Source organism: Rhinolophus sinicus, chromosome 17, assembly GCF_057876585.1.
Source record: "Rhinolophus sinicus isolate RSI-liver-muscle chromosome 17, RSI-T2T, whole genome shotgun sequence".
Classification (NCBI taxonomy): domain Eukaryota; kingdom Metazoa; phylum Chordata; class Mammalia; order Chiroptera; family Rhinolophidae; genus Rhinolophus; species Rhinolophus sinicus.
The window spans coordinates 108,301,710-108,328,852 of NC_142517.1; the positions used below are offsets into that span (position 1 = coordinate 108,301,710).

Below are 27,143 nucleotides of genomic sequence, written 5' to 3' on the forward strand. Positions count from 1 at the left end.
AGAACATAGTTAGCTTTTTTCAAATTAAATTTATTGGAGTGCCATTGGTTAGTAACATTATATAGGTTTCAAGTGTACATTTCTACAATATACCAACTATATATCACATTGTGTGCTTACCACCCAGAGTCAGTTCTCCTTCCATTACCATGTATTTGATCCCCTTCCCTTCTTCTACTCTCCCCCACCCCCTTACCCTCTGGTAGCCTCTGAACCGTTTAAACTGTTGTCTGTGTCTATGCATTTTTGTTTCTTTGTTTGTCTTGTTCTTTTGTTGTTTTCGGTTTATATACCACATATCAGTGAAATCATATGGTTCTCTACTTTTTCTTTCTGACTTATTTCGCTTATCATGATAATCTCAAAATCCATCCATGTTGTTGCAAATGGCAATATTTCATCTTTTCTTGTGGCAGAATAGCATTCCATTGTGTATATATACCACATCTTCTTTATCCGGTCATCTATTGAAGGACACTTTCTTTGGTTGTTTCCATGTCTTGGTCACTGTGAGTAATCCTGCATTGAACACAGGGGTACATATATCTTTATAGATAAATATTTGCAGATTTTTTTGGTAGATACTCAGAAGAGGGATTGCTAGATCATATGGTAATTCTATTCGTAATTTTTTGTTCAGGAACCTCCATACTGTTTCTCCATAGCGGCTGTACCAATTTACATTCCCTCCAGCAGTGTATAAAAGTTCCTTTTTCTCTACAACCTGTCCTATACTTGTCTTTATGTTTTTACTTGTCTTGTTGATGATAGCCATTCTAACAGGTGTGAGATGGTATTTCATTGTGGTTTTGATTTGCATTTTCCTACTAGCTAGTGAAGTTTAGCATTTTTTCATGTATCTGTTGGTCGTCTGTATGTCTTTTTGGGGGAAGTTTCTGTTCATGTTCTCTGCCCATTTTTTAATTGGATTGTTTTTTTGTTGTTGTTGAGTTGTACGAGTTCCTTATATATTTTGAATATTATTAGCCCCTTATCGGTGGCATTGTTTTCAAAAATCTCTCATTTGGTAGGTTGCTTCTTTGTTTTGTCGATGGTTTCTTTTGCTGTGCCTTTTAGTTTAATATAGTCCCATTCATTTATTTTAGCTTTTACTTTCCTTGCCTTTGAGGTCAAATTCATAAAATCCTCTTTGAACCCAAGGTCCATAAGTTTAGAACTTATATTTTCTTCTACTTCTATGCAGTTTATTGTTTCAGGTCTTATGTTTAGATCTTTAATGCATTTTGAGTCAATTTTGGTACACGGTGACAGGAGTCTAGTTTCATTCTTATGCACGTGGCTTTCCAATTTTTCCAACACCCTTTATTGAAGAGGCTCTTTTCTCTGTTGTATGTTTTTTGGCTCCTTTGTCAAAAATTTGAGATATAGATAGATAGATAGATATATACATACATAGATACATAGATATAGATATATCTATATATATTGCTATAGATATATAGATATATCTATATCTATCTATCTATCTATCTACATATATATAGATAAATATAGATATATATATTTTTTTTATGGAGGGCACAGCTCACAGTGGCCCATGCGGAGATCGAACTGTTAACCTTGGTGTTACTAGCACCACCCTCTAACCAACTGAGCTAACCAGCCACCCCCATCTGTCTGTATTTATATGGGTTTATTTCTGGGTTTTTAGTTCTACTCCTTTGGTCTGTATGTCTGTTTTTCTGCCCATACCATGCTGTTTTGATTATTGTCACTTTGTAGTATAAATTGAAGTCAGGGAGTGTGATATCTCCAGCCTTGATCTTTTTTTCTTAGGATTGCTTTGGCTATTCGGGATCTTTTGTGATTCCATATAAATCTGATGATTTTTTATTATTTTTCTTTAAAAAATGCTGTTGGTATTTTGATGTAAATTTCATTGAATCTGTATATTGGTTTGGGTAATATTGCCAAAAATGGTTAGTTTTTTGCTTCTTCCAAAACTCATATCACACTTAATCTCAAAAGCCACCTGTCTCAACCCCAGGCTAATAGCTAGTCCAAAAGTTTCTTAAGAACTGGATCTCTATAATTGTGGCTTTCACACTTTTAAATTGCATCTGACAGTGTGAATTATATATGTTTGTATTCTATTTATTTTAATTAACAAACACAAAGTGCTTACCAAGTGCCAAGCACTATTCTAAGCATTTAAAACATATTTACTCATTTAATTCTCACAACAATTCTTTAAGATAAGTACATTTGTTATTATTGTACAATAGAGGAAATTAAAGAATAGAGAGATTTGAGTGATTGGCTCACGGTGACATAGTGAGTGGCAGAGCCAGAATTTGAACACAGGCATTCTGGCTCTAGATCTTATGCTCTTAACCAGTACATGAGGCGCTTCTCTGTAAGTAAAATAAGCGTTTCATGAAATTCTATGTACCCTGATTGTATGCAGCCTACTTAGTATTGTCTATGCTAATTATTTTTATTTCTTTTTTAAAAAATATGATAAAACGTGAAGTATTAGATCTTGTCTAGAGTCTGCCTAGGGATAGACCCATGCTTTCAGACATTGCTCTATATACTCTCAGACTGTCTTTTAGTCTAGATATAGTCTTTCTGAAGGGTCTATATTCATATTGACCTCCAGTAACTAGAGGTATAGGCATTCTAGTACAATTCACTAGCTCATTTGAAGCTTTGTCAGGTGGCATTAGCATGTAGGACTTTTGAGACTTGAGAAATAAAATATTTAAAACAGGTATGCTTTTGCTCCTTTATTCTTTACTTTTTATATTTCATTGATTACAGTTATATAGAACTATAGTACCAGCAGTTGGCTCTAAATTCTTAATTTGACAGGCAACTAGTCTTCTGTTTTATTTCCCTTCCTTTCATATATTAAAATATAGCCGTATGAAAATGAGATGCCATTTGTTTGCCTAAAAAATAAGCAAATATTTTTCGATTGTTATTATATTTGGTGTTGGTCCAGGGTAGTGGTAGCGTTCCTTCCTTAATTACTGGTGGGAATGTAAATTGGTAAAATTATTTTGGAAAGCACATATGCAAAAGCCTTTAAAATATTTATCCCTTTGTCCCAATAATTCTAATTGTTAATCTGTCTTAAAAATATAAACTCAAACACAGAAGGTCCTTATACACAAGGATGTTTATTCCAAAGTTTTTTATAATAGTAAAAACTGACAAATCAAACCATCTCTGCCTCCTCCTCACGAAGTCACCATGTCTGCCGCATGCACCACAATCTGCACAACTGCTGAACCTGTACTAACAGAAAGTCTATTACAACTTAGAAAGATACTTATTAAGTACGAGTTTTAAAAGCATTAAACAAAATCATATTTATATATTGTGTACTCTCATTTAAAAAAACCAACCTGGGCAAGTAAAAAAGACTGAAAAGAAACATACCAATATATAATAGTGATTGCTATAAGGTAACAGAAGTGCTTTCCTTCATTATCTAGATTTTCAATAATGCAGAGCTATTTCTTTTAAAATGAAAAAGTAAAACGTTTAATTTTCAAAAGTGTGCCTTCCAGAAAGATGACAGTCTGGTCTGGAATATATAAGTGCATCTCTACCTGAATTTTGGTAATAGACACTAAAAGGTTTATAGCCACTTTTGGCTTTAGCCTAGGGCTCTTTTCCTCCCCCTCCCCGTCAAGATTTAACAGTTTTTGAGAAAGAGGCAATTAGAAGGAAAATTGTTGGTGGATATAGCACTTTTCAAAGTGTGTTCAAGCTGCTATAACCAGATTTTAAGATCATCCTGGTTTCCTCCTGTGATTCTCTCAGGCATCCTCCCAGATAAAGAACATCCCATCCCTCCCTGTCTCTCCAAGCACCCTGACTGCTTAGAGGAGTGGTAGTGCCACTTTACAGAAAGCTTCATTGGCCAGAACCTTAAGCATAGTAGACTTACTGAATGAATATTCATAGCACATTGAAATATTCTGATAATTGGTTTAAGAAAACTATAAGGCAAGCCTTTAATCTGACAGGATGGAATTTTTAAAAATAATATTTTGGAGTTTTTCTGATTATAATTATTTATCTTATTCATTGATTAAATAAAACGTATTGAGGCAGAGTGTGGTATCAGCAGATATCATGCTCTAAAGACAGTGGCCTTAAAAAAATAATCTTATAAATAAAGGACAAAACTCATGTGATTATATCAACTGATGCAGAAAAAGCATTTGACAAGATACAACATCCATTTATGATTAAAACTCTTAATAAAATAGGTATAGAAGGAAAATACCTTAACATAATAAAGGCCATATATGACAAGCCTCATAATTAACCTCATAATTAATGGTGAAAAACTGAAGCCCTTTGCTCTACGTTCAGGAACACGACAGGGCTGTCCCCTATCACCTCCGCTTTTCAACATAGTGTTGGAAGTCTTTGCCAGAGCAATCAGGCAAGAGAAAGAAATACAAGGCATCCAAATTGGGAATGAAGAAGTTAAATTATCACTCTTTGCAGATGACATGATGCTATATGTAGAAAACACTAAAGCTATTAGAAACAATCAACAAATATGGTAAAGTTGCTGGTGGCTACAAAATCAACATATAAAAGTACATTGCATTCCTATATACTAACAATGAAATCTCAGAAAAAGAAATACAGGAAACAATTCCTTTTGCAATTGCAGCAGAAATAATAACATACCTAGGAATAAACTTAACCAAGGATGTGAAGGACCTATATGCTGAAAACTATAAGACATTTTTGAAAGAAATTGAAGAAGACACAATGAAATGGAAAGACATTCCATGCTCATAGATTGGAAGAATCAACATGGTTAAAATGGCCATATTACCCAAAGCAATATACAGATTTAATGCAATCCCCATCAAAATCCCAATGGCATTTTTTAAAGAAATAGAACAAAAAATCATCAGATTTGTTTGGAACCACAAAAGACCCCGAATAGCCAAAGCAATCTTAAGAAAAAAGAGCAATACTGGAGGTATCACACTCCCTGACTTTAGCTTGTACTACAGGGCTACAATAATCAAAACAGCATGGTATTGGCAGAAAAACAGACACATAGACCAATGGAATAGAATTGAGAACCCAGAAATAAAACCACATAAATATGGACAGATAATTTTTGACAAAGAAGCTAAAAACATACAATGGAGGAAAGACAGCCGCTTCAATAAATGGTGCTGGGAGAATTGGATAGCCACGTGCAAAAGAATGAAACTGGACTGCTATCTGTCACCATGTACAAATTAATTCAAAATGGGTCAAAGACTTAAGCGTAAGACCTGACACAATAAACTGCATAGAAGAAAACATAGGTACTAAACTTATGGACCTTGGGTTGAAAGATCATTTTATGAATTTGACTCCAAAGGCAATGGAAGTAAAAGCTAAAATAAACGAATGGGACTATATGAAACTTAAAAGCTTCTGCACAGCAAAAGAAACCATCGACAAAATAAAGAGGCCACCAACTGAATGGGAGAAGATTTTTGCAAATAGTGCCTCCGCTAATGGGCTAATATCCAAAATATACAAGGAACTCATGCAACTCAACAACAAAAAAACAAACAACCCAATTGAAAAATGGGCAGAGGACCTGAAGAGACATTTCTCCAAAGAGGACATACAAATGGCAAATAGACATATGAAAAAATGCTCAACATCACGAATATCACAGAAATGCAAATAAAAACCACAATGAGATATCACCTCACCCCAGTCAGAATGGCTATCATCAGCAAGACAAATAGTAACAAGTGTTGGAGAGGCTGTGGAGAAAAAGGAACCCTCATACACTGGTGGTGGGAATGCAGACTGGTGCAGCCGTTATGGAAGGCAGTGTGGAGGTTCCTCAAAAAATTACGAATAGAATTACTATATGACCTAACAATCCCTCTCCTGGGTATCTACCCAAAAAATCTGAAAACATTTATACATAAAGACACGTGTGCTCCAATGTTCATTGCAGCCTTGTTTACGGTGGCCAAGACATGGAAACAACCAAAATGTCCTTCGATAGATGAATGGATAAAGAATTTGTGGTATATATACACAATGAAATACTATTCGGCAGTAAGAAAAGATGATATAGGAACATTTGTGACAACATGGATGGATCTTGAGAGTATGATGCTAAGCGAAATAAGTCAGAAAAAGCAGAGAACCATATGATTTCACTGATATGTGGTATATAAATCAAAAACAACAAAAGAAGAAGACAAACAAATGAGAAACAAAAACTCATAGACACAGACAATAGTTTAGTGGTTACCAGGGGGTAAGGGGGTGGGGGGTGGGAGATGAGGGTAAGGGGGATCAAATATATGGTGATGGAAAGAGAACTGATTCTGGGTGGTGAACACACTATGGGATTTATAGATGATGTAATACAGAATTGTACACCTGAAATCTATGTAATTGCACTAGCAATTGTCACCCCAATAAATTTGAAAAAATAACAATAATCTTATAATGAAAGTATTCTTTTCTGTTTTCAGTGACTTTCTGGCTGATCAAGCTGCATGTTATGTTCAAGCGATACAGTGGATTTTGCACTATTACTATCATGGAGTTCAGTCCTGGAGCTGGTGAGGGAATAAACACAAAAATAAACGTTTTGTTTTTTATAATGGTTCATTCTACTGTAATCTCATTTGAGGATATCTTTTCCTTTTATTTCTATTTTTGGTGGTATTTTTAAAAAAGATACATACAGCCAAGTTTAAATGAAATAGAGGCCATCCATTCTTATATGAAAAAAGAACTTTGCATAACAAAGACACTTCCAGACCTAGAAAATGGCGCATCATAAAAGCTGTTTGGTAATCTACCGATTTAACATTTTCTATCATGACGAATCGAATGTGGCAAAGTCTTTATAATAATTGGGTCAGAGTGATTGTTCTATGGGGTTGTTCATTATATTCTTTTCTACATTTTGTGTGTTTGAAAAAATTTTTCTGTCAGGAGTAATTATTGAAGAATTGGTTATTTGAATGTTAGACTGGGAAGGGTAAAAAAGAAAAGGGAAAGAACTTACTTGCTTTTTGTGGAAATAGTAATAACTTTCAATTTCTCTCAGGTTTCCTATTCCAGCAAATTGCATCTGCATTTCTAAACCATCCACCAAAATAGAAAAATAACAAACCAAAATATCTCTGCTAGTCTTTATTTTAAAGCATCGCACAGCAAAACAAACCAGTACAAGATAATATGGCAGAATTGTGATTTCACTTACTAATAGCCTTTAAAAAATCTTTACAATAACTAACCCGATTCTCAGGACGTCTCTGAAGAGTGTTCTAATAATAAAAATCTTTGATTTGCCACTTTTTAAGAGGAAGAGTATAAGTTATTCCTATTATACTACCAGGCAGTAAGTCCAGGCACTTAAAAAATATGTTTTCATATAATCCTCACAGCTATTTAAAGCAGGTCTTCTCTGCCTTTTACAGATGATGCTCAGAGAGGTTAAGTAATCTTTCCAAGGTCATATACACCCAAGAATCAAGTCTGAGTCTATCTGATTGCAGCGTCTCTACGTTTTCCATTATTCCACATGCCTTCTACCTCCTAAACTTTTCTATTTTTTTGAAATATGCCATAATTGTGAAATATGAAAATATTTCTTCTTTTTTTTGGCATCCTTAGTCAAACATTAAGAACATTGAAATTTTTTTAAAATTGTATGTATGAACCTTCATAAAAATAAGTAAAAATATTTATACCTGTAGTTAAAGATGGGAAGGTATTAAAAAAAAAAAATAGTGTGTATGATTGAAAAAATGGTTTAATCCTTATCACAAATGTAATTTTATATATATATATACATATATATATATATATATATATATATATATATATATGTATATATATATATATTCAAATTCAAATATAAAAGTTATTAGAGCTGACTAGTAAAAGCCATATGAGTTCAGATTCTCTGTTCTCTCTGTCCTCATGGGAGAGTCCCAGGCCCACATGAGCTTGTGAGAGTCTTCTGACTACCTCATTACTTCATTCTAAGAATCTATTGATTGGAAGATTCACACTCAACATTTTGAGAACTGAAAGAACCATTATGTTATATACATCCTTCAATTACATTACCTGTCCCAATTTTGGAAATGTGAAACTACTTTAAAAATTAAGGAAATACAACATTCGTTGCCATTACATGACTAAATTTTCCAACACTGCTGATTTCTTATATTCAAGTGATAGAAATATGGGTGATTATTGTTATGTGTTATTAAAACAAAATATGGAAACATAAATATTGACCTGTTTCATGACATTGCCAATTGTTTAAAATTCAGATTTGTTTTATAGGTATTATCCCTACCATTATGCACCTTTCCTATCTGATATCCGCAACATCAGTGCACTCAGAATCCATTTTGAACTAGGAAAACCTTTTAAGCCATTTGAACAGCTTCTTGCTGTACTTCCAGCAGCTAGCAAAAATTTACTTCCTACGTGCTACCAGGTGGGTTTTAGAATTAAGTATTTTTATGTTCTTTTTGATATTTGGGTGCTCCTCCTCCAAACCTAGAAACGTAGTACCTAAATTTCTTTAATAGCTGAATATATTTTTTATTTCAAATGCAGTAGTTCTTAAACAAGTCCCTTGAAAAGTAATTTCTTGATGTAAATTACCTTTAAAAATACAAACACACCGGAAACATTCAGAGCATGCTTGATTTTCAACACCTTTATGTACTTCTTCAGTTTGTCTCTACACTGATGAAAGTAAACAGAGACAGGCAAAATCTGAGGGCATCTACTCTGTCCAGACATTTACTGTTCTATTACCCCCTACCTGTTAGAATAGGGATGGTTCTAATACGTCATTTATCTCAATAGAAGCCCTACCTCAGTTTATATTGGGATGCTCAGCATTTCATTTATCAAATTGTAGAATGAAAGCCTTTTCTCTGGTTGACATATTTCTCATAACAAGCGGAAAATATTTCAGTGGTGATTGGGTCACCGAAACCTCACTAAGCCTACTAAGCTGATTCTGAGGGTAAAATTCATTTAGTTCTTCTAGAGTATCAATCTGTTCTTCTAATTCCATGATCTGGTCTGAGGAATAGGAGCACACACACACACACCCCACACCCCACACCCCACCCCACAACCCCCCTTTGCTGCTTGAACAGTGTCAGGCTCCCTTCGGCATCTTTCTGAAATTTAACCTGACTTCTGTCCTGGTCCCCCTGGATTCCCTTTCTTCTTAAGTTTCTTTGATGCCTTTTTCCTACCTTCAGATATATTAAGGACGGATAATCACTCTGAAGTGGTACAACCATGCAGGTGTTTTACAGCCACGTCTGTTTTGATTGTTCTGTGCCACTGGTTATTAAATATTTTGAGTATTACCCTGAGACACAGGCTGTATTATTTCTTTAAAAAAATTTTATAATCTTTCATATATATTCATTTCTTAGACAACATCCTTATGTTTTCATTATCTACCTCTGTTATAAAATTTCAAATAAAAGCATGTCTTATTGGACTTTTATCTTTGCTATTACTGGTGAAGAGATTCTTGGATGTTAGGTTTTATTTTTAAATATTCTTATATGACAGTTTTTATTATATCTCAATAAACTCAGTTGATTGGGGTATGAAAGTGAATTGTTAAGGTTAAAAATGGAGGACTATTAGAAGCCTGTGAAATGATCTGAAGCCTGAATGGGAAAACACAGAATTTAGGTGGGCCTTGTAGACTGAAAAAACAATAAAAGATAGAAAAGATGAAATTAAAGTTCAGAGTACAGGTGGTGTTGCTGCATAACTAAGTCAGTGGAATGGGAAAGTGACGAGTAGCAGTGAAATTATAAGTATCATAGTTGAAAATCAACATATAGCAAGTATGTTACAAGATATTTAAGATGTAAACATTTAGTTTTGCTTTGCTTAGAAATTTTAAGCTGTAACATTTGAGGAAATATTATAAATATATTAGCAAAAAGCTATATTAACATTACTTCTTATATTTCTATTACACTATTTTGTATTTTCACAGCATTTGATGACCAGTGAGGACTCACCAATTATAGAATATTATCCACCTGATTTTAAAACTGACCTAAATGGGAAACAACAGGAATGGGAAGCTGTGGTACTAATACCTTTTATTGATGAGGTTAGTACATGAAATAGTCATATATACATACATATTCTTCATCAGTGGTTATTTCACATAGGTTAATGAGCAATGGGTGTAAATCACCATGTATGTCTTGTTAATGAGATTTGACTACTCTCTTCTTCATTGTATGCATTAAAACTTCTAAGTATACTAGTTATAAGACAGCTGGAATGGCTTTACTAGTATTAGACAAGCAGACATAAGAACAAAGAGTTTTACCAGCGACCAAGAGGGATATTTCATACTGATTGAAAGTCAAGTTAGTTCATCACGAAGACATTAAACTCTTAAATGTATATACACCTAATAACAGAGCTTCAAATATACGAAGCAAAAACTGTCAGAAATGAAAGGACAGCTAAGGCAAACCAACAATTATAGTTGAAATTTCAACACTTCTCTCTAAAGAATTGATAGGTCCAGAAGACAGAAATCAGGGAGGATAAAAACTTAAATAACACTGTAAATCAACTTAATCTTATTAATATTTATAGAACACTACACCCAATAACTGCAGAATGCTCGTACACATTCTTTTTAAGTGAATAAGGAATATTCACCAAGATTATTTGCTGAGGTGTAAAACATGTCTCAATAAATTTAAAAGGGTGGAAATCATTGAGATAATGTTCCCGGACTACATGGAATTAAATTTAAAATCAATAACAAATAGCTGGAAGATCTGCAAACCATTTGAAATTAAATAACACACTTTGAAATAATTCATGAATGGAAAAATGGGCAGAAGACCTGAACAGACACTTCTCCCAAGAAGACAAATGGACAACATATGTATGAAAAAATGCTCAACTTCATTAGCTATTAGGGAAATGCAAATGAAAACCACAATGAGATACCACCTCACACCTGTTAGAATGGCTGTCATCAACCAGACAAGTAAAAACATAAAGACAAGTGTTGGAGTAGTCTGTGGAGAACAAGGAATCCTCACATACTGCTGGAGGGAATGTTAATTGGTACAGGTGCTGTGGAAAACAGTATGAAGATTCCTCAAAAAGTTAAAGAATAGAATTTCTATATGACCCAGCAATCCCTTTCCTGGGTATCTACCCCCAAAATCTGAAAACATTTATCCATAAAGATATATGTACCCCTGTGTTCATTGCAGCTTTATTTACGGTGGCCAAGACATGGAAACAACCAAAGTGTCCTTCAATAGATAATTGGATAAAGAAGATGTGGTATATATACACAATGGAATACTATTCTGCCATAAGAAAAGATGAAATATTGTCATTTGCGACAACATGGATGGATCTTGAGATTATCATGCTAAGCAAAATAAGTCAGACAGAAAAAGTTGAGAACCATATGACTACACTCATATATGGGATCTAAAACTGAAAGCAACAAAGAAAGAAAGAAAAACTCATAAACACAGACAATAGTTTAGTGGTTGCCAGAGGGTGAGGGAAAAGGGGATCAAAAAATGGTGATGGAAGGAGAACTGACTCTGGCTGGTGAACACACATGCAATATATAGATGATGTATTATAGAATTGTACACTTGAAACCTATATAATTTTACTAATCAGTGTCACCCGTATAAAGTTAATAAAATTTTTTTTAAAAATGAAATTAAAAAAATAACCCATGGTTTAAAGAAGAAATTGAAAGGGAAATTTGAAAATATTTTGATCTGAATGATAATGAAAACACACCATATCATAATCTATGTGATAAAACTAAAGGAAGACTTAAAGGGAAATTTAAGTTCCAAGTGCTTATCTAAACAATAAAAATTTTTTAAATAAATTAGGTAAGCTTCCTACCATAAGAAGCTAGAAAAACAAGAGTAAATTTAAATTAATCTCACACTAAGGAGAATGAAGGAAATAATAAAGATCAGAGCAAAAATCCATGGAAAATGAATGAACAATAGAGAAAAATTGAGACCGAAAGTTGGTTCTTTGAAAAGATTGATAAAATGGATAAATCCTAGCTATAGTGATCAAGAAAGGGAGCAGGGAGGAAAGAGAGAGAGAGAAAACACATAAATTGCCAATATTAGGAATGAAAGAGGAGACGTCCTATATATTCTTCTGATATTAAAAAGATAATTAAGGAATATTGTAAACAATTTTATGCCAACAAATTCAACAATGTAGATGAAATGAACACTTTTTGTAAAAACACAATTAAGCAAAACCAACAGGAAAACATGTAAAAATGTGAATAGTCCTTTACTTTTTAAAGACATTTAATTCATACTTAAAAACCTTTGCACAGAGAACATTCTAGGCTCAAGTGTCTTCACTTGTGAATTCTAGCAAACATTTAAGGAATAAATAATACCAATTTTATACAAATTCAGAAAACAAAAGAGGGAGAATAACTTCCCAACATATTTTATGAAACCAGCATAATCCAGATACTCAAACTAGAAAAGGAAGGCATTTCAAGAAGATTACCAATATCTCTCCTAAAAAATACATGCAAAATTTTTAACAAGATAAAACCAGATGGGATACAGTAACATATTAGAAGGATAATACTCATGACCAAATGAGATTTATCTTAGAAATACAAAGTTGTTTACAATGTGATTTACCACATTATCAATATTTAACATCCAATTTTAATAGAACCATTCAACAAACGGAATAAGAAAAAACTTCCCCAGCCAGATAAAGGGCATCTGAAAAAAACACCTGCTAACAACATGCTTAATAAAAAAACTTGAATGTTTTCTCTGTAAAGTTAAGGCTAGGACAAGGATGTGCTTTCTAAACATCTCTGTCTCCTGTATCAAGTCCAGGAAAAGAAAGAAAGGCATGCAGATTGGAGAGGAAGAAGTAAAATTGTCTTTATTTGCATGTAGCATTATCACATATGTAGAAAATCTTAAGGAATCTTCAAAAAAGATACTATAACCCGCAAGTCAATTTAGCAAGGTCACAGGATATAAAACCTGTACAAAATTCCATTGTATTTCTATATACTAGCAACAAACAATGGGAAAATACAAAATTTTTAAAATAAAAAAGTTTTAAATTCTTAACAGCATTAAAAAATATAAATACACAGCTGTAAATTTAACATATGCAAGCCCTCTACACTGAAAATAGTGTTGACATGTAGAAACCTAAATAAATGGAAGGATATATATATATCATGTTCAAGGAATAGAAGACTTAATATTGTTTAGATGTATCTGCTTCCCAATTGATCTTTGGATTCAGCATATCCCAGAATATTCCAGCAGATTTTTGTGTAGAAATTGGAAACCTGATTCTAAATTTTTAATGAAATTGCAAAGGATCTGGAATAACCAAAGCAATCTATAGGAAGAACAGTGTTAGAGGACTTTAATTATCTGATTTCATGACTTGCCATGAAGTTGTAATCAAGGTAGTATGTTACTTGGCATGGCAATAGACAAGTAGATCAGTGGAACAGAATAGTGTCTAAACATACTTGCCCAGTTAATTCATTTTTAATTAAGTCACCAAAGCTATTTAATGGGTTAAAAAAGAAAAAAAAGCTTTTCAACAGTTGGTGCTGGAATGTTCTCTATATATGTGGAAAAAAATTAATCTTGATCCATACCTCATACCATACACAAAACTTAATTCAAAATGTATCATAGCTCTAAATGTGGAAGCTACAACTGTAAAATTTCTTGAAGTGTATGTAGGAAAAATTTTAGTCAAGACCCAGAACACACTAACCATAAAGAAGAGAAAATAAATTTCATCAGAATATGAAATTTGCTTTTCAAAAGATACTATTAAAAAATGAATAGGTAAGCTACTCATTGGGAGAAAGTATTTGCAAAACATGTATGTGCATGGGACTGGTATCCAAAGTATATAAACAACTCTTCCAATTCGATAGTAAGAAGACAAGCCAATTTTTAAAGTGGGCAAAATATTTGAAGGGCCATTTCACAAGTCAAGATAGACAAGTAGCCAATAAGCACATGAAAAAGTGTTCAGCATCATTAGTAAGCAGGGAAATATAAATTAAGGCCACAATGAGATAACACCACACTACACTTTCAATAGAATGGAGAAAAATTAAAAGATTGAAACACAATACCAAATACTGGCAAGAATGGGGAGCAATTGGAATTTTTATACATTGGTGATGGGAGTATAAAATAGTACAAGTAATTTGTATAACTGTCTGGCAGTTTCTCATAAAGTTAGGCATAAAGCTACCCTAGAACTCAGCATTTCCATTCTTAGGTTTCTAACAAGAGGGGAAATGAAAAAAAGAATGTTCACAAAGTCTTGTATAGAATATTCATAGTAACTGAAAACTGGAAAAAACCCAATAGCCATTAACACAACAATGGGCAAATTATGGTGAATCCACACAATAAAATGCTACTCAGCAGTAAAATAAGAATGGGCTGCTGATGCGCACAAGACCATGGAAGAACCCAGAAACATGCTGAGCGAAAGGAGTGGAGCTACAGGGAGGATGTCGCCTACCAGCCAAGGAACACCTGAGGCACCAGAACCTGGGAGAGAAGCACGGAACTGATTCTCCCTCACTATCCCTCACAACCCTCAAAAGGAACCAACCCTGAGGGCACCTGGATTTCAGACTCGAGCCTCCAGAACTCTGAGACAATACATTTCTGTTAAGCAAAAAAAAAGAGGGGGGCAGAAGAAGAAGAAGAATCCACCTCCAGACACAAAAGAGTACAAACTATCAAAGAAAGCGTAATAATGGTTGCAGTGAGTTGGGGGGAAGGGGCATGCTGGATCTTTCTGAGATGACAAAAGTGTTCTATAGCTTGACTCACTCAGGAGTATGCAGTTGTCAAAATTCACCAAACGGGGGGCTTTGGGTCTGTGTATTTCATTGAATGTAAATTATGCCTCAATAAACTAAGTGCTCTCAAAAAAAAAAAAAAAGAAAAACATCAACAAAAAACCCTACGTTGTTATGGAGTGGCGGATAAAAATGTTTATTCACATCTTATTAATTGTAATCAAGGATGTTTATTATATGTGAAAAGACACTTCCCAGCCACCAGACAGAGGATTAGGTTGTGAGATAGTCATTATGTCCTGCAAGGATGCAAATTTAGTGTCAGGTAGACAGTTGCTACTGTTCATCCAATTATCACTTTAGTTCATTGTGATTGAATTAGCTTTGGACATCTCAGTGAAATTTTAAATGTTTTCAACAGAGTTGCGTAATGATGTACCACTGAAACAAGCCTTGTAACCAGCAGAATTACCACATTCATTCATATATATACATATAGATATAGATAGATAGACAGACAGACAGACAGATTTTTTTTTTTTTTTTTTTGAAGCAAAAGCTCAAAACTTAACACAAGAAGGTAGCAAAAGTAAGCATGTAAAATGTGAAAAGAAAAATTCTTGTTACAGGATAATCAATGAAAATAATGGTGGTGGCAATTACCAAACTGGAAGGCATGATAGAATTTTCAGAACTGACTGAGAGGACCGATTTGTGCCTCAGGGAGGATTATTCCAGACTCTGGTGCTAGGAACAGGAAGTTTACCTGCAGACTGGAGCTGCTTGGCTCACGTGTGAGCGTGTGCATGCACTCTGTCTCTGTCTGTCTGTCTCTCTCCCCACCCCTTTCACTTCTGTCCCTTTTTATCAGAATGTTCTAGCTGATTTGTATGTGTGTGCAGGGCTGGGGTGATTGGAAGGAGTGGGAGGTGGGTGTGGTTCAAAGCCATTTTATTTGCTCACAATTCTGAGTCAACACTCTGAGTTGGACTCAGCCAGGTGTCTCTTGCTGATCACACCCTGAGATCAGTTCAGCGTTTTCGTCCCCTTGTGGCTGAAGTGGAGCTTCTTGTCTGAGATAGCCTCTCTCCTAGGATTGGTGGTTGGTGTCCGTTGTGAGCTGAGCCCTATGTGATCCCACCCTGAAGGATCCCACAGGGCCTCAGCTCACAACCCAGGCTGATTCTCACAGTGGTCTTGGGCTCCAGAAAGGCAAGAACAGAAGATACAAGGCCTCTTGAGCTTTGGAATTTGCATAGTATCACTACATTGTTTTGAATAAAGCAAGTTATAAAACCAACTCAGATTTAAGGAGTGAGGAAATAGACTCCACCTTCTCACATTTAAAGGAGCTTACATACGGGCATAGGAGGAATTACTGTGGCCATCTTTGCAAACCATCTCCTACACCTGCCCTTTGGCCAAAATAATTCATATCCCATCCAAAGATAAAACACACCGAACTCCCACAAAAATCTCATGTCATTACACATGAGGCTCAAAGTCCAGAACCTCATCTCTAACTCAGGTCCATATGTAGAGGAAGCTCTTCAAATGCATCTCCTCAGGGACAGCTCCCTTGATTCAGAGACCTGTGGATTTAAAGACGTGTTATTTACCCTCTCCAACATTCCTAGTTTTGTAATGGAGAAATAAAGACAGGAAAACCACAGTAAGGCATTACAAAGGGCAGGAAAAGGAGGCACATGACAGTCACTGGTGCCTAACGATTCTGAAATCGAGCTAAGGAGCAAACAGCCAACTTCCTGTTCTCTGGGACAGAGATTGCTCCTTGATGAGGGCCTAAATCTGGTCTCTGGGAGTGGCTCTGCTGTCTGTTCTCAGGGCTTCCCACTCGGGGTTCTTGTGGCTACCTTCTAAGGTGCTGGGAAAAGAGAAACAGGATTAGTTAGAAGGACATGCTGGGCTACAGTGCTGTCTCAGCAAAGCCTTCGGCTGACCCCACCCGTCCCTCTGAAGCTGGAACAGCCCCTAAGAGTTCTTCTAAGTTGCTCTAGGGCCTGACACTTTACACTCTCATCTCTCAGTCTAGGATGCAGGCTTCATTTTGGAAAGAATGTGTGACCTTGTGTGAGACGACTTTTCACATAAGGATACTTTCCAGAGAAGGCTGACAGCTGAGGTTGCCAGCACCTAGGCACATAAGACCTTCAGCACTGATGGGAGACCACAGCGGCCCATCACCACATTGTTACATCAGTGTACCTCAGTCTGATGCTGTCTGTCCTACCGATGCTCAAGTGTTCAAGGTTATAAGGATGAGATGATGTGTGTACATTTACGGGCCAAACGTCTTAGAGACTCAAACTTTGAGTGTGATATTGGAGAAGAAAATAGGATATAAGTAAATACTACTGTCATTAAAAACTCAATTTAGTGTTTATTTCCTGAAAGATTGTTACTAATTTTATGTATAACTTACAATTAATGGTATCTTAGAATCAAGAAATTATGGTACACTATTATCTGTATTACTCCATGATCTTTTCCAGATTTTGCTACGTCCTGCCTCTTTCTACAACTTTTTCTGTAAATACTTTGAAAGTGGCATAGATGATTATTAAAATAAAAGTCTAGGACGCCACTCTGAAAAACAGTTCAACAGTTTCTTATAAAGTTAGATATAGATTTACTATCCAACCCAGCAATCACGCTCCTGCAATGTGATTTTTAAAATTTATCCTAGAAAAATGAAAAACGTGTCCACACAAAACCTGCATATGAATGTTCAGAGCCAGTTTGCAATAGCCCCAAACTGGAAAAAATTCAAGTGTCCTTCAGTGAGTAGGAGGACAAGCAAACTAGTACATCCATGTGAGGGAATGCTACTCGGCAGTAACTATTGATATAAACAACTTGCATGAAAAAAGTTTACTCAGAAGGTATGTATTATGTGATTCCATTTATGTAATATTCTTGAAATGACACAACTATTATAAAACATTAGTGGTTGTTAGGGGTTCGGGCTGGGGGTAGGATGTGATTATAAAGGAATAACACGAGAGATTATAGAGGGATAACATGATGGTATAATACTTTTGTATTTTAATTTTAGTGGTGGTTTCGTGACTCTTTGTATACGAGGCCTGACAATTAAGTTCACAAACTTGTTACAGTGATGTTGCTAACCTTTTTTTTGCTATCAGAGGGATTATTCATTGTGAATTTGTACCAACTGGACAGGCAGTTAACCAAGTTTACTGTTTGGAAGTGCTGAAAAGGCTGCATGAAAAAGTTAGACAACCTGAACTTTTCACCAACAATTCACGACTCTTGCATCACGACAATGCACCAGCTCATGCAGCACTGTCTGTGAGGGAGTTTTTAGCCCGTAAATAAATAACTGTACTGGAACACCCTCCCTACTCACCTGACCTGGCCCCCAATGACTTCTTTCTTTACTGGAAGATAAAGGAAATATTGAAAGGGAGACATTTTGATGACATTCAGGACATCAAGGGTAATAAATATGATGGCAGCTCTGAAGGCCATTCCAGAAAAACAGTTCCAAAATTGCTTTGAAGGGTGGATTAGGTGCTGGCGTCAGTGCTTAGCTTCCCAAGGGGAGTACTTGGAAGGTCACCTTAGGGATATTCAGCAGTGAGGTATTATGAGGTATGTAGCACTTTTTCTAGGATGAGTTCACGAACTGAATTGACCTCGTATGATAATTCCACAGTACACACACACAAAAATCACATATGAAAACTAGTGAAATATGAATGTAGTTTAGTTAATAGTGTTGTACCAATGTTGAATCCCTGGTTTTGCTAATGTTCTGTGGCCATGTGTAAGATTGAGTAAGATTGTGTAAGATGCGTAAGCCTGTATAAGACTGTGTAAGATGTATGAAATGTGTAAGATGTGTAAGATTGTGGGAGATGTGTAAGTACATACGATTGTGTAAGATGAGTAAGATGTTGTCATTGGGGAAAGCTGGGTGAGAGGTTCATGGGAATGTGCTGTATGAATTTTGTAACTTGTGACTCTGTTTTTTACACTGTGCACAATGCTGTGATAAAAGTACTGGTGTATTTAGGTATTCTGTTTGTTTATGCATTCTTACATGTTAAAATTTTTATTTTTATAATTCGGTTTCCAAAAGTGGATTGCTTGGTCAATGGGAATATTAGATTCTTTCTCAAGAAGACTGGTCTAGTTCACACCAGCAATATTTAGCACCCACTTTAGCTTCTCTAGTCCTGGGATTATTGTTCCGTTTAATTCTGGCCAATCTGTTGATGATGAGAATGCCGTTTCATTATGATTATTCGAATTTTTTTCCCTGATCCCCAATTTGAGTATATTTTTATGTATGTGTGCCCTTTGCATGTTCTATGTTGCATTTTGTATGTTGCCTGTTTATTTCCTTTCCCTCATTTTCTGTTTTTGATTTTTAGCAACTCTTTGTATATTAGGAAAATTCTTTTCCAATGTGGCATTCGTCTCTTGTTTGTGACATCTCTGTCACATAAATTTTCTTTTACTTAAAAATGTCTTTTCCCTTAAGGCTGTTAGGTTTTTTCCTGTCTGTTTTAAATAAGAGTTTATCACTCCAAATTATGGACGCTCTCCTAGATTTTCTTCTAATACTTTTATTGTTTTACTACCATGATATTTCTTTTTTTATATGGTATGAAGTTGGGAAGTGTATGTACCTTTCCCCGCCAGCTGGATAGCTAGCTATGACAACACCATTATTTAAATACCTGAATACTATATCTTTGACCCAGATTTGGATTTGTTTTTGAACTCTTTGTTTTGTTCTTCTGGACTGCTGGTGTCTTGTGGTATCAATACTAAAATGTTGTGGTTATAGTAGCTTTATAAAAAAATGATAGGCTCTGCTAAGACAAGTCTCCAGTTACTTTTGCAATTTATACCTTCTACCATACGAACACTCACATCATTTGGTCCTTTAAGAATATTTTAAACAATTGCAGTTGTGAATGGAATAATGTTAAAAGTAAGATAATTTGGAAAGATGAACATTTCTATACCATTGTAGAATTTGTAAAGTAAGAGATTAATGCTTGGTGAATTATGATAAACTATAATAATTATGATAAATTCACATTTAAAATTCAATTCTCTGCTGTTCTTATCCACACTTTAGTGACTACTGCTGGTGTAATAGGTTCAGAGGAATTTGCAGTGGCAAGCAATATTCTAGCAATATTCAAATCCTTTAAAACAATGAATAATAGTATATCAGTTTCTCATGTAATAAAGTGGAAAAGAGTTCCATTAGTTAAAATTTTTGTTTTTCAAGAACACAAATAGTTCTGTATACTAAGGGAAAAGAGGTATTCTATATGTTGAAATTAAAGAATTTTTATAATTTTAACCCCTCTCTTCAATCTTTACATTCAGAGGCGATTGTTGGAAGCCATGGAGGCATGTAACCACGCCCTTAGAAAAGAAGAAAGGAAAAGAAACCAACACAGTGAGTGCTTAATGTGCTGGTATGATAGAGACACAGAGTTCACCTACCCGTCTCCATGGCCAGAAAAGTTCCCTGCCATAGGACGGTGTTGCACAAGGTAATGTTATTTGGTCATTTTTCAACAACCACAAAGAGTACTCCCCTCAATAAATAAATAAATAAAAAGCTTTTGAATATCTGTTTGGAGAATTCACAAATAATTTATGACAGTTATAGTCAACTTATAATGAGTTACATCCCACTTGCCAAAGACCATAACATCTCTCTTACAATTGTTTCTATAGTTTTCTGCTTTGGTCAGATTCTACCTCTCTCTTTCCATCTTCTGTTAATGTTTTCCTCTTTGATGCATATCTATATCATCCCTTAAAAAGTTGCGTGCCTTTATTTCCATTGCCAGTGTCTTCTCCCAGCATTATTTGACATGCTATAACTTTGCCTATTATACTCCCCAGCCACCCAACTAGAAAGAAGAAAAAAATAATGGAAGAGTTCCTCTATTTTCTTGCCTTAAACCCATTTCTTCTTTATCTTCCTCATTAAAATGTCTTCCATGTTTTTTCTCTTCTCTCGTCTTCCCTAAAAATAATATATTCAGATGGCAACATCTGATAATGACGTTTCAGATAAAGTGGACATCTCTCAGTTATTATTTTGCCTTTTGTAAAGCAAAGTTAAAGATAAAATAAGACATTATAAAATGTTTATTTTCCATTCTGGGTTTTGGAACATGGAGGATGTGGCGATTTATAATATACTTTATACATTCCTTTATTTTTAAAATTAATTATGTATATATTTATCTGTCTGTTTTAAATAAATGAGGAAAACTTCCGTTCAGTAACCTACAGGCATGGTTGTGTCTGGACCAATAAAAACAGAGAATTTGGTTGTTCTGTTCTATATATTCTTTGTCTTTAAGGATGAATTGTCATTGTCTTGTTTAGAAGCAAAGATGACTCTTGCAAATTATTTAAGAGAATGCTGAAAAACTGTGATTGCTTGTAATGTGTGAATTTTAAATTAAATGCCTTGATTTATTTTTTAGGTATAAAATAATATCATTAGATGCGTGGCGTGTAGACATAAGCAAGAACAAGATAACCAGGGTTGATCAGAAGGCATTATATTTCTGTGGATTTCCTACTCTGAAACACATCAAGCACAAAGTCAGTGGCTATTTAGTTCAGAATTTTTTTACTTTATTGATTGTGATTATGAAGAAAAAATTAAAGCTAAATTCTCTGAATTCTTTAAAAGTTTTTTTTGAAGAAAAGTGGGGTTCAAGTATTCCAGCAAAGCAGTCGTGGAGAAAACATGATGTTGGAAATCTTAGTGAATACAGAATCAGATGAACTTGTAAGTATTTTCTTTATTATGTATTTATTTGGTGCTTCTTATGCATAAAACTGTCCTAGTGCAACCTATGTACCAAAGAGGTGTAACATAAGTCTAAAAGTTCACAGTAAATAAGGATGAAGTAAAGAAACATTTACACAAATTAAAGGACATATATAATTGTGACATAATGAGCAAAAAATGCTCCAGGAATTTTGAAAAGGAAATGAGCTATGTGAGCTAGGTACAGACCTATAGAAGAGAATAAATTTGAGCTGGATGCCAAAAAAATAGATTGTCACGAAGAGGAGGAAAGGAGGGAAAGGTATTCTAGTTGAAAGGAATAACATGAGCTGGCAATTGTGGTAAAAAATAAATGTGATTTATTATCTTATTCTTTTTAACCTTTTTGTATGTCTGGGTTTTTTTTAATACTTTTTTTTTCTTTTTCTTTTTTTTAAAAATAATGTGTTTGTATTTCAGAAGGAATAGACAAACCTGATTCAAGCAGAGGACTGGTGTTGGGAAATAGTGGGAGATAAGGTTGCAAAAAACAAAGAGGCCAGGTTATGGAGGATCTTCTGTACCAGGCTAAGGAATTTGGACTTTTCTTTTCCATGACTTATTCTGAAGCCTGTATTTTCATAAAGATTAATTTTGCAGCTGTAATAGACTAATAAAAGAAAAATGGAAGAAAATAGAAAAACCTGCAAGTCCAGAGGTTGTGGTTGTAGAATCCTTAGGTAATAAGGACCTAAACCAGAAGTGGTAATAGAGATAGATGAACAGACTAAATATAATTGACATTTCCTCAGTTGTTCAAATCTAGGAGATGAAAAGAAGAAGAAAATATTAAATATGACTTTCAGGTGTCCAGGCTAATTAGCTAGAACATAATTGCTGTTTCCTGGAATAAAGAAATTAAAATGGGAGAGTCCCTGGCTTGAGGGGATTCATGATAAATAATGATGGAATTTTAAGTGTTGCTAGGACTTTCAACTGGTGCTGCCCTGCCAGACTTTCTCAACAAAGGTTCCACAGAGATTTGGATCCTAGTGCCCTACGTCATCCATTTGTATATAATGGATTAACTTACCTTCTGTGCGTTTAAATGGTACTTCTTGTGTACCAGCCTTGGGAGGATTGAGAAAGTAGTTAAATTGTTTTTAGTGTTCTGTGCTTTAGATGAAAAACGTCAGTTGAGATACACTGCTTATACATAATTTAATATCTGGAGCTAGAGCTGAGAGGGAAGTAGGTATGTACAAGTCATCAGCAAGGAGGTAATAGCTGAGGCCTTGAGGCTCATTTCCCTGAAGAAAGAGAACTCTGAGATTCAAGATCTTAGCATGAAGAAGTACCCACAGTTAGAAAGGGTGGGCAAGGAATAATAAAGTAACATAGTGTTCAGAGAGGTGAGAGAGAATGAGTCCCAAGGTCAGTAGTATCACAGAAGCATGGAGTAGATGCTGCCTACAGTTCAAGAAGAACAAAAACTGAAAGTCTGAGGATTTGTCCTTTAGGCTGCCATCAGTATTGGCCTTTGCCAAGTCCATTCCAATGGATTGGTGGAGGCTGAAGTCCAATTCCTAAGGATTAGTGTGGGACCGTGTGGATGGAAAGGAGGTAGCAGATATAAAGTCACTGGGTAAGAAGCTGATCATTTTAAAGAAGCCTGATAACAAAACTGTAGGTAGAGAAGAAGCAGCTCATCAAACAAAATCCCTAACGAGGAAGCGAGGTAGGGCTACTGGAGAAAGGAGGTCTTAAAGGCACTGCCAAGGAAAGGCAGGTTTATGATAACAAGACCCCATGTGACGTAATGAGGGATTCATCTAGGACTTAACTGAAAGGATTAATCTGGAAAAAAGGACAACTTTTTCTTTAAAAACTAAAGAAAATATTGGGAGAATGAAATTAGAAATAGATGTATAGATAGAAGGGAAAAGGATAATGAGGTTAGTTCTAATGTTGAAACTTGTTTTATCAGAATAGTCATTGTTTGGTTTTGTACGTTTGCATTAATAAATGTATAAATATAATAAATAAAATAAAAAATTATCCCCCGAAAGTCTAAAAACAATCATCTCTAATTGTTAAAGAAATATTTGCTAATAATAATTAAACATAATAAACAGAAAAAATGCGAGTAAAAATTTGTATTTAAACTTCAATTTCTACCACAAAATTGTTGTCTAACTGATAGTAATAAGAATAATGTTTCCTTTTAAAACTAGGATTTTACTTCAATGTTATTTCGCATGAATGTTTCTACAGCATTTTATAGTTTACAAAAGCTTTTGTGTATGTTATTTTATTTTATTCTCAAACATTGTGACGTGGATGTTATTCCTTCTTCTCATAAAAGAAAACTGAGACTCAGTGGGATTAAAGGATTTGCCTAAGATTCTGTAGCTGGAAAGGGTAGAACCCAAACTTGGACCCATGATTCTTGACTTAAAGGCTAGTGTTCCTACATGATTGTAGCAACCACAAAGTGAAAAGAAATCAGATTTCTTAGATTCTGTTTTATACTATCTGACTATTTGATATGAAAAGATGAATAATAGCCCTTTTCTAGTCATTTCTGCTGTTCTTTTTGCTCAATTTCCGTAAGAAAAATAAGCAAGATAATCATGAGAATAATGGAATCATAGAATTTTACAACTGGATAGAATTCTGTAAAACAACTAATCCAACTCATTAATTTTACAAATTAAAAAACTTAAATGGAGATTGAAAAAGGGACGTTTACTCAGCTAGTTAGCAGCAGAACTAAGAACTTAAGTTTCTTGCTAAACATTATTTCTGCTAATGTTGGCTGTTGTGGATGGTAACACATTATAGGTCAGTACTCTCTCTTCTGTTTGATTTTATGAAACTTATTTTCTTACCAAGTAATTTCATTCAGAATTAAAATCAATTATTAGTAAATCCTTTCCTAATAACTGCCAGTGCTGTTGAAAAAAACGAGACAAGCCTCCTAGTGTCATGATGTTTATACTGCAAAAAAGCACTGTTAAATTGGTCATACGGCCTCTCTACTAAGAGGCTGGCAGAGAGGGAGGTAAACTTGGTTAACTTTCACAGATTTGTACTAAATTAAAGGGTGAAGAAAGGCATATAGGTAAAGCAACTGAAAAACATTTTTTTAAAAAAAAGGAAAGGAAAAATATTAAAACAAAAAAAGAAAGAAAGAAATCCTAGAAAATATACTAGAAAGAAAAAGAGTAGTTAGCAATTAGGGTACAAGTTAGAGAAGAGAAATTAAGACAGCACACTAAACTTGAGTGGGTGGAGTGATTAAATTGGAGTAAAGTTGTGAAGAACAGCAGAACTTTTTCTATAGGGAATAAAGTATTATAGAGAATAATTGGCTCGAGTGAGCAAATGATATACCTGTTTTAATTACTAATGTGGCTTTTTTATACATTTTAAACACATAGTTATAAACACAAGCCAGTTTTTAATTATTTAATTTTGCCTCTAAAATTTTCTCTTGGGCCTACCTGAAACATGAATGAACTTGTCTGCTTTTACTTTAAGAGTATAGAACATGTAGCTTCATCAGTGCTTGGAAAGTCTGTCTTTGTTAATTGGCCTCATCTTGAAGAAGCTAGAGTTATTGGTGTATCAGATGGAGAAACCAAGTAAGGTTTGATTTATAATTTTTTAAAATTTATGTTTGCTTTGCTACTTGATGGCTTTTATTGATACCTTTTTAACTGATATAATTATTGTAAAAATATTTACATACAATAGTGAAAATGAAAGTCCTCCAATCATACCAGTTGAAGTTCAATCACTATTGACAGTTTATTGTATATATCCTTTGAGATATTTTAGATGCATATATCATTTTTTTCCCTTTTACCTTCTTTTCATTTAAATAGCTTGGAAATTCTATATCCTAATTCTTTTGTACCAGTTATCATTATATTATTTAGCAAGCATATTTCTCTTAATGATCAGAATAAATAGCATATATATATAACCTTACCTTTAGCATGCCCTTCCCAGACTTCATTTGAATAATAAATTAATTTTTAAAACATCCATTTTAAAAATAATTTTTTAACATTTTATTCAAGTTCATAATCAGTGATTTATCAGTGATTATTTAGACAAGTTATTCTTTGTCATCTTTTGTCTTTATTTCATGTAAACTTGGTCAGATTTCTTGTATTTTTATTTTCATGTGTCTAGAATTTTCTAAAGTAATTTCTTTTCAGAGAAAATGAGGGGATGTAATATTTTCTGAGTTATTATACGTCCAAAAGATTTTTGTTTTGTTTTCCTCCCACATGTATTTAGAATTTTACAGGCCCAGTTATTTTTCCTCAGATCTCTGCAAACATATCTTTTTTAAAAATTATATAATATTTTGAAAATTTATTAAGTGACCAACAAATTGGTGTTATTTTACTGGAGAATTTGTAAATTATTCTATTAAAAATTATTTTAAAAAGTAAAATTCTTCTTTTATTATGTTGACCAGCAATTTATTATATTGTCCAGCACTTAAAGTAACATTATTTTGCTCACTATTCATATTTCCAGTTTCCAAATGCACATAAGAAAGTCTTTAAGCATTTTTTTTTCAGGTTACTTTAGATTTTATTTTTTTATTAACTGTATTGGGGTAACATTGGTTAGTAACATTACATAGGTTTCAAGTGTACAATTCTGTAATACATCATCTATATATCACATTGTGTGCTCACTACCCAGAGTCAGTCCTCCTTCCGTCACCATATATTTTCAAGGGGTCACGTATCAGCAAATGTATCTTGTGTTCTGTCATGTAATTTTCTTGATGAGAAGTTGATGCCAGCATGAATTTTTTTCCTTTTCATGTGGGTATCTGCTTTTCTGTATGAAATCGTGAGGATTCTTTTTTAATCATCAGAATTCAGTCCCTCTATCTTTTTGATGAAGTCCGTTTTATCAGTTTTTTCTTTCATGAATCATACTTTTGGTCTATGACCGCTTCACCTAGCCCAAGGTCCCTAAGATTTTCTCCTATGTTCTCTTCAAAAAGTTTTATAGTTTTACCTCCTCCTTTTACATTTAAGGCCATAATCCATTGTGAATTAAATTTTGGATGAGTATGAAGTTTAGATCAAGGTTGTATATTTGCCTATGAATATTTAGTTGCTCCAGCACCATTTGTTGAAAAGGTGATCCTTCCTTCCTTAGCTTGCTTTTGCATCTTTGTCAGAAATCGGTTGAGCACATGTGTGTGGGTTTACTTCTGAGCTCTCCACTGTGTTCCTTTGATCTGTGTGTCTCTCTTTATGCCAACACCACACTGTCTTGTTACTGTAGCGATGTGACAAGTCTGAAGGTTAGGCAGTGATTCCTTCCACCTTACTTTTATTTTTCAAAATTACTTTAGCTATTTTTGGTTCTTTGCCTTTGTATATAAAT

General features: G+C 34.3%; 1 protein-coding gene across 3 annotated transcripts in view; it reads left to right on the top strand.

Annotated features, from left to right (window-relative positions):
• XRN1 (5'-3' exoribonuclease 1) overlaps window positions 1-27,143 on the top strand; it is a 168,813-nt gene that overhangs the window by 38,857 nt on the left and 102,813 nt on the right. For all 3 annotated transcript variants that reach the window (XM_019753579.3, XM_019753581.3, XM_019753580.3), the window contains exons 13-19: window positions 6,501-6,590; window positions 8,335-8,491; window positions 10,037-10,156; window positions 20,303-20,472; window positions 21,424-21,544; window positions 21,636-21,734; window positions 25,260-25,363. In XM_019753579.3, coding sequence (XP_019609138.3) covers window positions 6,501-6,590; window positions 8,335-8,491; window positions 10,037-10,156; window positions 20,303-20,472; window positions 21,424-21,544; window positions 21,636-21,734; window positions 25,260-25,363 — 861 coding nt within the window. The remainder of the gene's footprint in view (window positions 1-6,500; window positions 6,591-8,334; window positions 8,492-10,036; window positions 10,157-20,302; window positions 20,473-21,423; window positions 21,545-21,635; window positions 21,735-25,259; window positions 25,364-27,143) is intronic.